This window comes from Polyodon spathula, chromosome 12 (genome assembly GCF_017654505.1).
Source record: "Polyodon spathula isolate WHYD16114869_AA chromosome 12, ASM1765450v1, whole genome shotgun sequence".
Lineage (NCBI taxonomy): Eukaryota > Metazoa > Chordata > Actinopteri > Acipenseriformes > Polyodontidae > Polyodon > Polyodon spathula.
Window position 1 is genome coordinate 15,318,941 of NC_054545.1, and position 15,472 is coordinate 15,334,412.

At 37.8% G+C, this 15,472-nt stretch overlaps 1 protein-coding gene across 2 annotated transcripts in view; it reads left to right on the forward strand.

Annotated features, from left to right (window-relative positions):
• The window catches only part of LOC121325045 (cysteine-rich motor neuron 1 protein-like), a 40,483-nt gene extending 25,426 nt beyond the window's left edge, over positions 1-15,057 (forward strand). For both annotated transcript variants that reach the window (XM_041267348.1, XM_041267349.1), the window contains exons 5-15: positions 854-1,033; positions 4,023-4,226; positions 4,815-4,943; positions 7,325-7,478; positions 8,084-8,205; positions 9,247-9,465; positions 10,113-10,331; positions 11,607-11,828; positions 12,862-12,981; positions 13,464-13,642; positions 14,514-15,057. In XM_041267348.1, coding sequence (XP_041123282.1) covers positions 854-1,033; positions 4,023-4,226; positions 4,815-4,943; positions 7,325-7,478; positions 8,084-8,205; positions 9,247-9,465; positions 10,113-10,331; positions 11,607-11,828; positions 12,862-12,981; positions 13,464-13,642; positions 14,514-14,705 — 1,940 coding nt within the window. In that variant the 3' untranslated portion in view covers positions 14,706-15,057. The remainder of the gene's footprint in view (positions 1-853; positions 1,034-4,022; positions 4,227-4,814; positions 4,944-7,324; positions 7,479-8,083; positions 8,206-9,246; positions 9,466-10,112; positions 10,332-11,606; positions 11,829-12,861; positions 12,982-13,463; positions 13,643-14,513) is intronic.
• The last annotated feature ends 415 nt before the right edge of the window (positions 15,058-15,472 follow it).

The following is a 15,472-nucleotide window of genomic DNA, read 5'->3' on the forward strand; positions in this document are numbered from 1 at the left end:
GCTATGGAATGTAAACATTTTATAAAACTACACCAGGATCTGACATAACATGCTTTTAACGGTTAGGCAGAAATGTGTGCTTCCTAAATTTGGTAAAATATTTGGGTGTAAAATTAATTTTATGCTACCGGTATGACTCATCAACAAGGTTGACACAATCCTATGTGAATTTATACTAAAATAGACTTGGTTATACTTTTATTTAAAACAATAAACTGTTAAAATTGCCAATCAAAACATACTTTCATAAACAATTTTAAAGCACATTTTAGCCTTGAATGATAATGTTCTTAACCAGAAGCTCATTAGTGGGAGGTTATTTTGACACCTTCTACCAGTGATCCATACATTATCCAGCATTGTTCCCAACCCAAATCTAATCCCTAAGGCTTGGCATGGAAACAGCAAGAGTTTCCGGTATTTATATTAGTTTTACTGCTCCTGTGTGCGGCCTACACGTGGCTATCCTGTGAAAAGAGATGTCAGTCTCAGGGAGATATGTGCTATGTGCTGCACTATGTAGAAAGTTTTAAAATACCTTTGTACAATGGTTAGGATTACCTCTTCCCCACTTTTCCGTTGTTTTCTTTTCAGTTGGTTTCCGACAGGATTGTGGCTTGGAAATGGTGACCCATTTTAAAAAACTCTGCAATAGTTTAACCTGTTGGGTCCAAAGTGCAAAATGGTTGGGTGGCAGTGTAACTGCACTGAATGTAATTTACACTGCAGTCGTGTAACATTGTGATATATTGTGAAGGTGAACCCCTGAAAAGCCTGCTGTGTTTGTTTGTTTCTTTTGACTAAAGTGATTGATACATTGATTCATTAATGCGTTGTGTTGTTCCTGCTGCAGTTTCACCAAAGTGTGTGCACAATGAGAAGGAATACGCGGAAGGGCAGGTGTATCGGATGGATACCTGCTGGCTGTGCCAGTGTCGAGGGGGAATATCTTTCTGTTCCAAAGCTGAATGTGCTGAGCTGGAATGTGAGAGTTTCTACATCCCTGAGGGAGAATGCTGCCCAGTGTGTAAAGGTAAAAAATGCTGCCCAGTGTGTAAAGGTAAAAATAATCCAAGTACACACAGTTGTTCACTCTGCTAATGCACTAATGCCATAGTCGCCTAATGTAATGCTGATATTTTTATTTGAGGAGGTGCACTGGGACTGGTTTTGTGCATGGTATTGAGTAAAACCAGGGGTTCATTGCACAAGACAATGCATAGTAACTGTATTTAATCCAATTTAAAGATTATCATAATCATTAACGTATACATTGACAGTAATATATTACCATTGAAATGAAATAAGCCGCTTGCTGTTTAATTACATTACAGTAAGAAAATAAGTATCATACTATTATATCAAACTGACAGAGAAAAATACTTTTGTACAATGCCAGAAGCAACCGGTCAGTTCACTGTTTGGTGATTTGAAAAAAAAAAAAGAAGAAGAAGAAATATAAAGAACATTTCCATTGTTGTACAGTGTTTACTCCAGTTTACTTGAGTGGATTAAGACCATTGTCAATTTGGTCACATTGCAAAGAAGTCAGGAACAAAACTGCTTTACGTAGTTTCGTTAAAGTAGAATGGCATTACTATAATCGGCTTCAGTATTCATATTTTTTTTTCCTGGCAATTTCAAACTGATTTGTTTTTGGCTTTCTATGTAGTTTACATAAAAGAATTAATACATTTTAGGGCAAACCAATGTTTTTGGGACTGATTGGTAACTGGCCTATGTTGGAATGTATACATTCCTATTGTACAGTAGAAATAAAGCCGTTTACAATTGTTAGAATTGCATTCTAGTAGTAATGGATTCATTTTGGAATCAAGATCAATTGACTCAATCTGCTGCTGCGTGTGTTCACCATAACGGCAGTAAAACAGATGCAGTGTGCACTGACCTGTAACTGCTTTTTGTGCTGGAGGAAGTAGCTTTGTTTTATTTTATTGCATCTTGTTGGTTTCAACTTTGACTTCTTGCCGGAGGACTTTTATAGATTTCAGAGCTCCTGAGCAGTCAAACTCCTCTCTGATGCCTGCCGTCTCTATAATCGGAGACATGTGTGTGACGTGATGACGTCTGGCTTGGCTATGTAGGAAATTTGCTTTGATCATGCCCTTGGGTAGTGTTGATTTTAGACTTTGGTGATTTTTCAAAATGCTTACAGGCTTGCTGATAGAATTTCACTGTCCTCCATCGTGACACCCATAACGATCACATATTACACAGGGCTAATCAGCATCCCAAAGTCCCCGTATAGGCAATGTGGATGACAAATGGAGCCCTACAGGAACTGCAAGGGATGCTTCCTGACCTGATCAACCTTCTTGAAAATCAAATCAGCAAAAGGGTTTCTTCAGTGGCAGGCATACCTAGCTTATCGCCAACAGTCCCTGTAAAAAAAAAATTTAAAATAGTCCTATAATATTATTTGAATAACCCAACTTTAGACTAAGCAAAATAATCCAAGGAAAAAAGAAAAGAATCTTTGAGGCTCCTTAATCCACAATTCACATGACACCGCACAATCAATCTATAGTGAAAAATACTTGAACTAACCAGAAAACCCCCAATAACTGGGACAGCACAAAAGCAAAATATCTCTGAACTGAGTGAATGTTGCTGCACTGCTCCCTTCAACATTCCACCTTGAGCTACAGACAACTGCTCGAAATAGACCTGGCAGAGGAGAAGCCACTTAGACCTTAATTAGACGGGTATCGTAATTACCTCCTGCTCTGTTCAAATAGAACATGCATGAAGTTATACTAAGGTTGACGGTATTATAGTAATAGCTAATTATAAGAATCACCAAATCATTGATCAATTTTTTGAGTATTAAGGAGGGAGTGTGGTCCAGTGGTTAAAGTCCAGGGAACTTGTAACCAGAAGGTTACCACTTCAAATCCCACCTCTGCCATTGTCTGACTTACTGTGTGACCTTGAGCAAGTCACTTCACCTCCTTGTGCTCTGTCCTTCAAATGAGATGTGAAATCAATGTCCTATTATAAGTGACTCTTCATAGAATGCACAGTTCACAGCCTGCCCCTGTAAAGTGCTTTGTGATGGTGGTCCACTATGATAGGTGCAATATGAAGATATTGTATTATTACACAGTGTAGATGTGTAGATACAGACATCTATTCATTATTTTGATTACTATGGTTAAGCAGCTGCACACTTTACATCCACTCTTCTGTAGACTTTGGAGTGTGTCATGAATCACAGTGTGAATGTAGTGAGTACAAACTGTTCCAGATGGCTATGTGAGTGGTTGTCCAAACTTGTCCAACCATGACTGCAGAACACTATTGTGAGATTTTGGATAATGAGCCAAAAGTGTTGCCTGATAAATCTTCTGCTGGCACAGAGCCCTCGGGTTAAACTGCATGCATTTGATTTGCTTTCATTTCTGTGTAGCGTGCACGGGGGAAGGCAGCAGCATGGCTGGTAGGTGATGTAATCACATACAAAGACATAAGTCTGATATATGCTCCTTGCAAAGGAACCAGCTCTTTTGTACAGCAATATTGGTGCTATGTTTAGTGCGAGAGGTCCCGGGTTCGCGACCGCCCTCCACCTGTGTGTGGATTGCCTCGCTCTGTGTGATGCACCTGCCTGTGGGAGCCGAGATCGCTACATTAGTTTTAGAAGTGGGGTGCAGGTGCCCCGACATGCACTCGTCGGACTGTAGCCTGGTGAGCAAGTCCAGGGCAGACTTGAGGCAGGCAGGGGAGAGTGCAGCCTGCATGGGGAAAGGCAGCAGCAGGGCTGGTAGGTGACGTAATCACATACAAAGACATAAGCCCGATATACGCTCCTTCAAAGGAGATGGCTCTTTTGTACAACAGTATCGGCGCTATGCTTTAGTGCGAGAGGTCCCGGGTTTGCGCCCACCCTCCGCCTGTGTGTGGATTGCCTTGCCCTGTGTGAGGCGCCTGCCTGCGTTAACCGAGATCGCTATATCTACACTTGCTGTACACTGTATGACTTGCGCTATTTTTCCTTTAAGATACAGGGTTGTTTTCTCTCGGGAGCAGTGGAGCTAGCTGCTGGGTAAACAGCAAACTGAGGCACCACGACGAGCAGTGGAAAGAGGACGACTGCACCTTCTGTCAGTGTGTTGATGGGGATCCTCACTGCACTGCCATGGCCTGCAAACAGACCTGCCAAAACCCAGTCAAGATGCACGGAGAGTGCTGCCCATTCTGTGAAGGTGCACTGAATACTTTGTATTGCTAACACATATATGTTGAAAAAAATTAAGTTTGACCTCACAGTAATTAACCTTTTTAGATACATAGTGTGTTCGTGTCATGAATTTAAGCTCATGAGTTAAATTTTGATGGATCAAATAATGAAGTGTCTAAAAACAGACGACAGTGAATAGGATCCATTGTTTTTAAAGGTTACAGAATGCCCAGTAGATCTTCATTCCACTAGGACTCCATTCCATATCCATGCTGTAAATCACATTGTTAGCTTTGCCTCCCTAAGCATGAAATGAGAGAAATTAACCTTAAAACATCACCTACAGTCCTTCACTTAAGGAACAGGAATTACTAATGCAATTTGATATGACATTAATAGCATATTAACATAAAGGGGACCTTAGCAAGCCTCTCCTCGCTTGTGGTGAAAGGTTTGTTGTATTACAAAGACTCATTATGTATCCGTGTATGTATGTATGTAGGAATGTACAGTATGTAGCTATCTATGCATATCCATGTATGTTTATCAAATAACGTTGATATTTGTATTACTGCTTTATAGCTTAACACATCTTGCATATTGCTTATTTCAGAACCTACATATGAAACAGTTAGTCCAATTATCTGTCCGAAACTTGAGAACTGCACTCTTTCAGAGAAAGACTGTCCATTCGGATTTATGCAAGATAAGAATGGATGCTTGCTATGTAAATGCTTAACAAGTAAGTGTTAATATATATATATATATATATATATATATATATATATATATATATATATATATATATATATATATATATAGTTGTAGTCAAAAGTTTACATACCCCAATGGAAATTTATAAGTTCTAGAAATTTCTCCAAAACAAAGAATTTTAGGAGATCTTTTGTAGCACACGTTTTGCTTTTGTGGATGAGGAAAAAAAAGTTACAAGAAATACATGTCTACAGTTATTTATTCCAACAATTTTTTTGCAAAACTGAATAGCTAGTTGAAGCTCCTTTAGCAATAATAACCTCTTTTAAACGATTAGGATATGTGTCAATGAGCTTTTAGCATGATTCTTCTGAAGTAGATTTTGAGGTGTGCTTTGGATCGTTGTTGTGTTGGAATGTCCAGTTGCACTTCAAACTAAGTTTTGTAGTGGAGGGTTACAGGTGATTGGCCAGTGTCTTTTGGTATGCTATGGAATCCATTTTCCCATGTACTGGAACTCAATTTCCTGTACCATTAGAGGGAAAACAGCTTGACAGTAGGTGGTATGGTGTTCTTTTCTTTGTACGCCTCACCAGACTTTCTCCAAATGTAATGACTATCAGTGTGACCAAATAGCTCAAAAATTCTCCTTGTGATGTTTTCCTAAGAGTGGCTTTTTCCTTGGCCTGCAAACATTGACACCTTCACCATGCAATACCAGACCTATGATTGAAATGGAAACCCCAGTCCCACTTGCAGCCTATTCACGTTGAATATATTTGGCAGTCAATCTCGGATTGTTATTAACCTTCCTCACAGTTCTTCTACTTGTTCTTGGTGAAAGAACCTTCATTCTTCCAGACTGAGGGAGCATTGTGACAATAACATGAGTCTTGCACTTCTTGATTAATAGAAACAATAGCTGAAATTGGGATACTCAAATGCTTGAAAATCTTCTTGTATCCTTATCCGGCTTTATAACAATAAATAATTTTCTGCTTAAGGTCTTCAGATAGCTCTTTACTTTTTCCCATCTTGACTTATTGCTAATGACAGCAATCATCCTATGCCTAACCCTTTTATACTCTCTAAGAATGTTTACCTACAATCCAGGATTTTCTAGACTTTTCTAGAATTAGGTTCTGCGTTATCATATTGAAATTTCTAGTACCTTGTAGACAATACTATCACAGCATCAAAGGGTATGTATACTTTTGAATTAGCATTTGTGGGGTTTTGCAAACAAATTGCTGGAATATATAATTGTAAACTATTTCTTGTAACTTTTTTACTCATCCACACAAGCAAAACTTTTGCTACAAAAGATTTTTCCTAAAATTCTTTGTTTTTCGAGAAATTTCTAGAAATTATAAATTTGCATTGAAGTATGTAAACTTCAGCTGTGTGTATAGATGTGTTTTGCAACACATTTTGCCATTCAGCATATTTGTATTATTTGTTACATTATTGTCAACCCTTAATGGGAAGCATTAAGCAAGTTGCTTATATTCAGATGTACATAAATACTGACACCTTGTGGTTTTAGTTAGTGGTTAAACTGATACATTAATACAAAAACAGTGTTCAATGGCAATATATATTTTTACCACAAGCACAAAAAACAGTAGTAAAAAAAGGACTGGCGTGATCATATGTACTGATACAGTTCAGGTATCTTATTATATTTAAGACTTTTGAACAAATTATATTTCAATATCTGCAGCCATTTCATGACCTTATAAAGAACGCATCATGGTACCTTCTGCAGTGCAGCCTGGCCAAACATGGTGGGCATGACTCACTTCCTTTACACAGATTTGCTTTAGAAAAACAATGCATTTATACATTGAAAAAGAAAAATTTACAATTTAATACATTAAAACAGAAAATCCACTTCAAATGGTTTTGTGCTTTTTAAACTTAGGTATTTAAAAATCTGTCAATTACCTCCGAGGCCAAAAGGGTCCCATTATGTCTAAAACCAGATTAATGAAATCTTCTGCCCCCTGTTCACCCCTTCTGTTTGTAATGTGGCTAAAACAGATCACAGCACATGTGGCACTTACTGTATGCATTCTATTCTTCTGGATGCCAAAAGAGCTAAGAATGTGAGTCCAAAATCCTAGAGCCATGCTGAATTTATGTCCTCCAGTAGCTAGTTGTCGGTCAAATCCTGCACCCAGGGACTTGACGAGCTGAAGCACACTGTAACAGCTGTGTATCCTTGGGTTGATCAGCTGGAGGCCATGATAGAGAGAGAAGCTACAAACAGGATATGTGTGGTGTCTGCATTATTACAAGGCAGTAGACTTTATGGAGTCTGTTTTTCAAGAAGTCCTTGGCAGTGATAAATGTGACTTTTAGAGGGTAATAAATGCAGTTTTGATTATATTAATGCTTTTGTTTCAGATGAATCTTGTCCAGCTCTGGACATGTACTGCTCACTCCAGTGTCCCTTTGGTTACGAGACGGATGATTACGGCTGTCCTGTATGTGAATGTACTTCTCAGATACCTAAGTGTCGTCCAATGTCCTGCAGTAAGACCTGTCCATATGGATATGTGTAAGTCTTCTGATTAGGACACACACAAATATCAAAGTCAGTACAAACAATGTTAACAATCTATCACTGACATCGAGAAATAATTTGGCCTGCAAACCACCCTTCAGCTTGGATTGTATTAGTCAAAATTGTAGAAGTTATAATACACTGAAACCAGGCATTGTGAAGGCTGCCACCAGGCAGTGTCTGGATACCTCATGCAACAATATGTACACAAAGAACATCTGTGGAAAAGGACCCCCCATCCTTTAGCACTGGCCGTGTCAATGTTTTTGTAAGAATTTACTTTGACATTCAGTATTGATTTGTGTTGCATTTTTACATTTAAAAAAAATAAAATGTCCCTTAAATGAATAGTACTAACTCAGAAATGCAACTGCATGGATCTATTTATTTGCTGCAGGTAATGCAAAAAACTGGGAACTAAGCATTTCAGTCTTCAAAAGCGCTAAATTTTAGTATCAGCTGATCCATTTATACGTTTCCCTTTTTGTGCAGTAGATTTGCATTGTTGTATGTTGATCTCTTTATTCTGACTTGCACTGTACTGTGTTTGGTCAGCTTTAACAGATCTAACATGACCTTTTGCTGTTCTTTTGACACAGGAGAAACAAACATGGCTGTGAGATGTGTCGCTGTGTGAAATGCCCTCCTTTTACTTGTGATAAGGAGTGCTGGGAGGGTTATCAGCAGAGTAAGAAAGGGTGCTCCATCTGTCTGTGCAAAGGTACAATTCATGCATGTTTTACAGAATGTCAAATAAATAAATGACACCTACTTTAAAGCAATCGCTCTGTTTTATAGCTCCAATGTTCAGAATCTTTTAGGGAAAGACCCCTTGGGTTTGATGATAAAGAAAAGCAACAACAAATAAAAACATGTGTCACTGTGCTTATTTTTGTAGTTTAATTTTTCCACCTTTCTTGCATGTGTGAACAAGTACAAAAATAATATGTTGATTTTAGTTTGAACCTCAGTCATAATTAATTTCATTAGTTCAGAGTAGTGACTATCATATCATTTTAGTTTGAGGTGTAGACTTTTTTAAATACGGTACCGGTTATAGAACTACATCTTTATATTAAAGTCTAAGAAGATGCAAATCATTTTACTTTCTTACTGGTTGATCATCTACCGTAGGCTTAATTATGTGATCAATGTTATATTTAATCCATACTGTATTTATACTTGAGACCCTTTTTTATAGTGCAGTAACTAACTTGTTTTAATGAGATTGAACAACTGATTAACGCCATAGCAGAACTCAACAAACTGCACGGCTTTAACATCTTGGCAAATTACACAGTTTCATTCAGATCTGCAGTTGTTGCCCCTACCATGTATCTGAAGATACAACACTGCACTATAGAACATACTACCTTGATTGGATTGTCAAGATTGCTTTGTAAAAAATAATATTTAAGCTTAAATCAAGTAACGATTCAATCTTAAACATTACGGACTGCGTTTATACAATTTAAGAGGCTAAGCAATACTAAAAAAAAAGTCTCGCTATTGCTTTCTATTTTTTTAGTTTAGATAGACAAAGAGAAATAAATACATTTTATTGGACTAACTCAACAATAATTAATCACAAGCTTTCAAGACCTTAAAGGTCTCTTCAGGTGAAAGTAGAAAAGATTGATGTTTACGTTCAAAGGTAGCATCAGAACTTTAACAATAATTTAGTTTGAAACCATTGTGAAAGACAATACAGTACACTGCAATACAATGAAATACTTCTAGTTAATACCATGTTTTTCTACAGATACCAAACATATTCCAAGCACTTCACTTCCTGCTCCCAAAGCCAACTACTGTCTGACGGCTACCGGTGATCGTTATGAGGCGGGCGAGAGCTGGCATGACGGCTGTCGGGATTGTTACTGTCAGGCTGCCCGGGAGATGTGTGTGTTGATTACCTGCCCTGTTCCAAGCTGTTTAAATCCTGTGGTCCAAACGGGACAGTGCTGCCCGAGCTGTGAAGGCAAGTGCAGCTTTAACGAAGCACCCCTGTGAGGGGGGGCGAGTCTTGTTCGGTCCTGGGCCTCGTAACATTTTAATCTCTAGGCTCCAAAGGAAGGTAGTACACTAGTTTGAAAGTAAATATATATATTCATCATGTTACCTTTAGCATTTTTTACTCAGTAGGCAAAAAATGGAAATAATTTCCACCTGAGGTTGCAATGTAACTAGGTACCCAGTTTACCCAAGCCAAGATTGGTCAGACAAAAGGTCAAAGGTTAATATATGGTTGCGCAACTTTGAGTTTTTTTTTTCTTTTAACTCAACCCTTGCCATGTGAAGCATGGATTTTGACATAGATTACGATGACTTGTATTCAGTCTTTCTCTTTGCTAATTGTGATTTTAAGTAAGCAGGGGGTCAGTAGGGTTCAACGATCAGCCGAAAGTGTAATGCCTCTTATGATTATTATTTTAATATAACGTTGGTACTGAATAATCCTGGGTACCAGGCATAGCTTTCTTGTGATCCTCTGACTACAGAACAGGATGGTTGGGCTCAATCTGGCAAGGAAAAGACAGCATCCAACTAGTGCAGGGAAGAAATGTCAGATAAAGTTTGTATAGAAAAACTAACTGCCGCTGCTGAATAACAGTGTTTGGTTTCCAGATGAATCGGGCAGTGGACAGCAGCCTGATGCAGTTGATCTTGCTGTGTGCAAAGCCCCAGGAGGAGAATTCTATGTGGAAGGAGAGACGTGGCAACTTGATGAGTGCACCCACTGTACCTGCAGGAAGGGCCGTGTTCTGTGTGACACCGAGGTCTGCCCTCCCGTTCTCTGCCAGACACCTGTCAAAAGCATGGATACATGCTGTAACATCTGCCCAGGTATGCAGTGTTATGTTTTATATAAAGGTTCATTACATTCGGTCTGTGGCGGTTTTTGTGCAGAAAAAGATTTCAAGCATGTGGTGTTTACATTATAATTGAACAACTATGCATGTACATAGTGTATGACACAGTCAGAAATCTTTTTCCTTCGAGACGTGGCGTCAAACTGGTATGTATTGGCTGTGACTCCTATACCTGCTTCCAGCAGCAACACTTCATTACAAGCTTTGTACATAAGAAAGTTTCTGAACGAGACGAGGCCATTTAGCCCATCTAAGCTCGCCCGGCACGTTAAACCTCAGACCTTTGTGACCAGCTTGTTACGCTTTCCATTTGTTGGCATTTCATGTTTCTGCCCAGTTCTAAATGTGGTCTAAACCTTTACGGATTTCCTGGGTGGCTGTGTTTTAACCAGTCTTGTATCCACTTGCATGCACTACCTTGTATTTCCACGGATTGCAGCTTAAGGATTAGCCTTTCATATGGCACTTTGTCAAAGGCTTTTTAGAAGTCCAAGTAGATGATGTCCTAGACTTTTTTTGAGTCCATAGTTGCAGTGGCTTCTTTGTTGAAGTCTATGATTTGTCAGACAGAAGCGGCCTTTTCTGAATCTGTGTTTACTGTCTCCTGTGATGCCATTGCTGTATAGATACTGGTCTAGTTTCTCTCAGACACTTGATTCTATGATTTCACATGTTATGAAGGTGAGACTGATGGCTCTGTAGTTTCCTGGTTCCGCTGTTTCCCTTTTTAAATATGGGTATTATAGTTACAATGTGCCAGCTGCGATATATAAAAAGAGGAATGATTCTCAGCTCCACAACATATATGCAATATGAGAAGAGCAATGCAGAAATTCCTGTGCTAAGAAAACTGACACGTTTAATTGACATTGTATTTGATATCTGTAGAATATTCACAAAGCATGTGACATGTTTTACTGTATGTTTTGGCATGAAAAAGAAGACCAAAAAGGACACTTTAATGCAGTGGTTCTATGATATACTATCGGCAAAATGAAGCATGACATAAACCATACAAAAAGAAAAGTCCCAATATTCATGTATTTTTAGTCAATCAATTCTATTGGTTTTAAAGGGGTGTTTTGTTTATTATTTTTAACTAAATCAGCCATGTCTTCTAACAGCTGCATCTGTTGTATTTATCAACGACTGCCATTAGATGTAGTCAAACAAACTGAAATGGGATGATTTGTAAGGTGATTTAATAGGCTGAAAAATCATAATCCTCAACCCAACTTTATCTCCACAGATGACCATCTTAAACCACTTTTACCTGTAAACAGCAGTCAGCCTGAGTACTGTATATCCAACGAAGGAGAGATTGTTTTGGCTGGAGAATCTTGGAAAGCTAATCCCTGCACAAGCTGCACATGCAATAATGGAATCATCCAGTGCTTCTCTCAAAGCTGCCCTCCTGCATTTTGCAGAGTTCCTGTCTTGCGTAAGGGGCAATGTTGCCCATATTGCTTAGGTAAGTAAGATGTTTAATACAAATCTGACCTGCAGTGTGCGGCAGTGTCAGTGATTTTAGTATGATAACTTCCTAAAGAATATATAAACAGGTCACCTGAGCAAATCAGATTCCAAAGAGAGCAGTCATTACTCTACAGTAGATGCCTTCTAGAGGCTAAAAGGACTTTAGAATCTTGAAACTCACTTTAAAAGCTAAAGCGGTCCAATCCAGAATAAAAACTAAAAAACATAGTTTAAAAATGTCCTTGTATATCTTCTGCACAAATTATCTGGACAGGGGGATAATTAGTAAGCTTGTGAAATGTGCAGAGCAAACAAAGTTAAGGGGGCTGTCTGATCCGTATGAAGAAATAAATTTCGTGCTGAGCTAGAAGAGTGACCCGAGAATGTGAAAGTGTCTGCGCTTATATTCGCCCCTTTGTTTTTAGACACAATAGTTATAGTGCTGTCAGAAATTATGGAGGCATTTCATTCAGATGTTTTATAGTTGTATTATTTTATTCCTGTAAAAGCACATTACATTAAAGTAGTAGAAAGATCTTGCTTTATTTGTTTTATTGATATAACAACTGTTTACTCCACAGTCAGTACCTTGCTGTCAGGGCTTTTACTACAACTTGGTATCTAATGTGCATTTTATCGTGCTTCAGTGTCAAGCACAGTCTGTTCTTCTGAATGTTTTCATTTAAGTTTTATAATTTCGTGCTTGTCATTACTTTTTAAAACATGGAAGTTGAAATATACCCGTGACCTCGGATGAGCTCTTAGAATCATGTCTGACAGGTACATCTGACAGGGGGCCATTTACTGGTTACACTCTGGTGTGCCAGATATAAATAGAGGTTGGATGTGATTCTGAGAGCCACATTGAGGCCACACTGGTACTTTGAACACCTGAGGTTAAAAAAGTGTCACTATAATGCTATGATTGAAACTGAAAATCATACAAAGTGAATCTAACCAGCACGGAGAACTTCATAAACATAAGAAGTTGCTTTATTTTAACGGATTCCTTTTTTCCTTCCATAAAGATGGCACAACGATCTTGCCAACGGTGCTGTCATCTCTTGCCCCCTCTGTGAAAACCTATCCAGAGGACACTGAACAATGGTTGTCCACAAGTGAAGTGCCACACGTTATTTCAAATACAGGTAAAGTGTTAGTTACAGTCAAGAGTTTAAAAGCAATTTTAGCTGTGGCAAGTTTTTCCCACAACCGCAGTGATAAACCTGTTTGCTAAAATTTCTATTGCAAAAAAAGTTTCTTAGAAAAGCTTGTATTTAAAAAATAAATAAATAAAAAGGTTCAGTAATAAGAGCAGCCAATTCAAATGTATGTAGAGGTCTTATTGTGAGAGATTTTAACATAAGCAAATTCATGTGTGTTGTGTGGTGTTAATATTTAAAATCGCTGGATTACAATAATGCATTCTTACTCTTCTCATCTACCACGTAATTCACAATGATAACAGAATATCTATGCTCACTCTAAGTGTTTTTTTGAAAAGCATAGAGTGAAAGTATTATAAAACATAACACAACAGGACATGATTAATGCTGTGTAACTGCATCTCAGGAATCCGATGGAGATTCATTTGAAATGAAATAGTGTCTTCTTGTGTATTTCATTTCAGAAGAAAAAATTCTAAATGAAGATTATCCAAGCCAGACGGAGGTTGCATTGATATACCAATCTGCAGCCTGGATTCTAGCCGGTATATTACTGACTACAGTCATATTCCTCATAGCTGCTCTTTTAATAAACAAGAAGAAGAAATGGGTACAAATGCCCTGCTACAGTACACCCAAAAAGGTAAGAAATATATTAACACCTTCGGAACACACAGCACTTTAAAACATACAACACCATGTGAATGACATGTTTACAGTGCCTTACACCACGGGTACAAACGCATTGGAGAGCAATCGGCATACCAAAGGAAATCGCCAACAAATATCACGTAAAGGTAACATTACAAGGAAGGCAGGACACTACAAACAATGCATAGAGATACACCGATCATAAATACATTCATCAAGCTAAGACACTTGAAAACATTTTAAATGTAATATAAGGGCACTGAATTAGGAAGAGCCTGAATCAGAGTTTATGAACAAGTCACTTACCATCCTAACAATGGCTGTCTCTGTTCTACAGTTTCTGCAGAACAAAATTCTAACTTTTCATAGCAAACTGTCCTATAGTTACTAAGGAAGCAAGCTTTGCCACAGCTACCTTAAATGCAAAAGGAAATAGACCAGAGATCCAATATAAAGACAACTGTATTTAAGTATTGCACATAAAAGCATATACACTTGTACACTGAAGTGTTTTCACGTTCAACACATCCCTCAATGACACTGCTGTGATTTTTCCAATACTGACATTTTCATCCAATTGGAAACAGAAACCCAAATATGAGAATAATGTGTCTGACATCAATTCTTTACAACAGGTTTATTATAATAAGTGAATCCTTTCTCTTGTGCTGATAATAATAATAATTATAATAATAATAGAGTAGCTATGTACTTACCCTCAATGTATATTACACAATATAAAATAAATTATAAATACATCATAATATTTTTCACTGCATCATTAGATTATTTTTTTTATACATTCAAATTACTATTTGTATGTAATCCTAGCTTTTTTTATGGCTTTTTTTTTTTTTTTTTAGACCGTAATTTTGAAAAAACATGTGAACAAAAACTCTGTCGTATATATGGAGCCATCAAAGGAGAATACATTTCGAAATGTCAAGAATGAATGCAGAGTAAATTTGACCACAGAAGCAGGTTCAATCAGCAATGAAAGACACAGCGATCAAGCAGAAAACCAGAAGCAGCAGCCATGCCCTCTGCTGGGATAGAAACACACACGGGGGCCTGGGATGTGTGTTTCATTTTACAGCCCATTGAATAGACACTCATTAACTGTCCATTAAAATGGATATTGCAATGCAAAACGAAGTACATTTGCAATCTTATCTTGTGAGCTCTTTATATTTAAAATTTACTAAAGCTTTAAATAACCCAAACTAAGACAAACTTTGTATGCAACAGTATGACTTGAAAATGTGATATTCATCAACCATTCCCACACAGCCAAATCCAGCATACAGTCGACACTCATATATCCGACCATGTGAAATTTGACTTCAGTGATGGTTAAAAAGAATGCGACGCATATCTGATTATTTCATTTTGTCCCGTTCCAACTCTTGTCCTTTTTTCAGGGAACACAAAAAACACTGTCAAAAATACATAGCTGAAAAGACTGTCGGTCTGTAAAATAAGTAGGCTTCCATTTAGATGTGCTGTAGTTGGTTTTGTTGGTACAGTACTATATTTTCAACAGGAGTAGTTTAATTCAGAATGATATGATTCTGAAAATATCACTTGCCAAAAAAGAAGACAAGTGGACTGTAATACAGTACATACTTTTAAATAAATCTTTAATAATCTATTTTTATATAGTGCCTTTCATACTGGATCACTATAACAAAATGCTTTACCAGATATGAAACTAGGGTGTGTGAACTATCCATCAGCTGCAGAGTCACTTACAACAATGTGTCACCTGAAAGATGGAGCACAGGGAGCTTAAGTGGCTTGTTCAGGGTCACACAATGAGTCA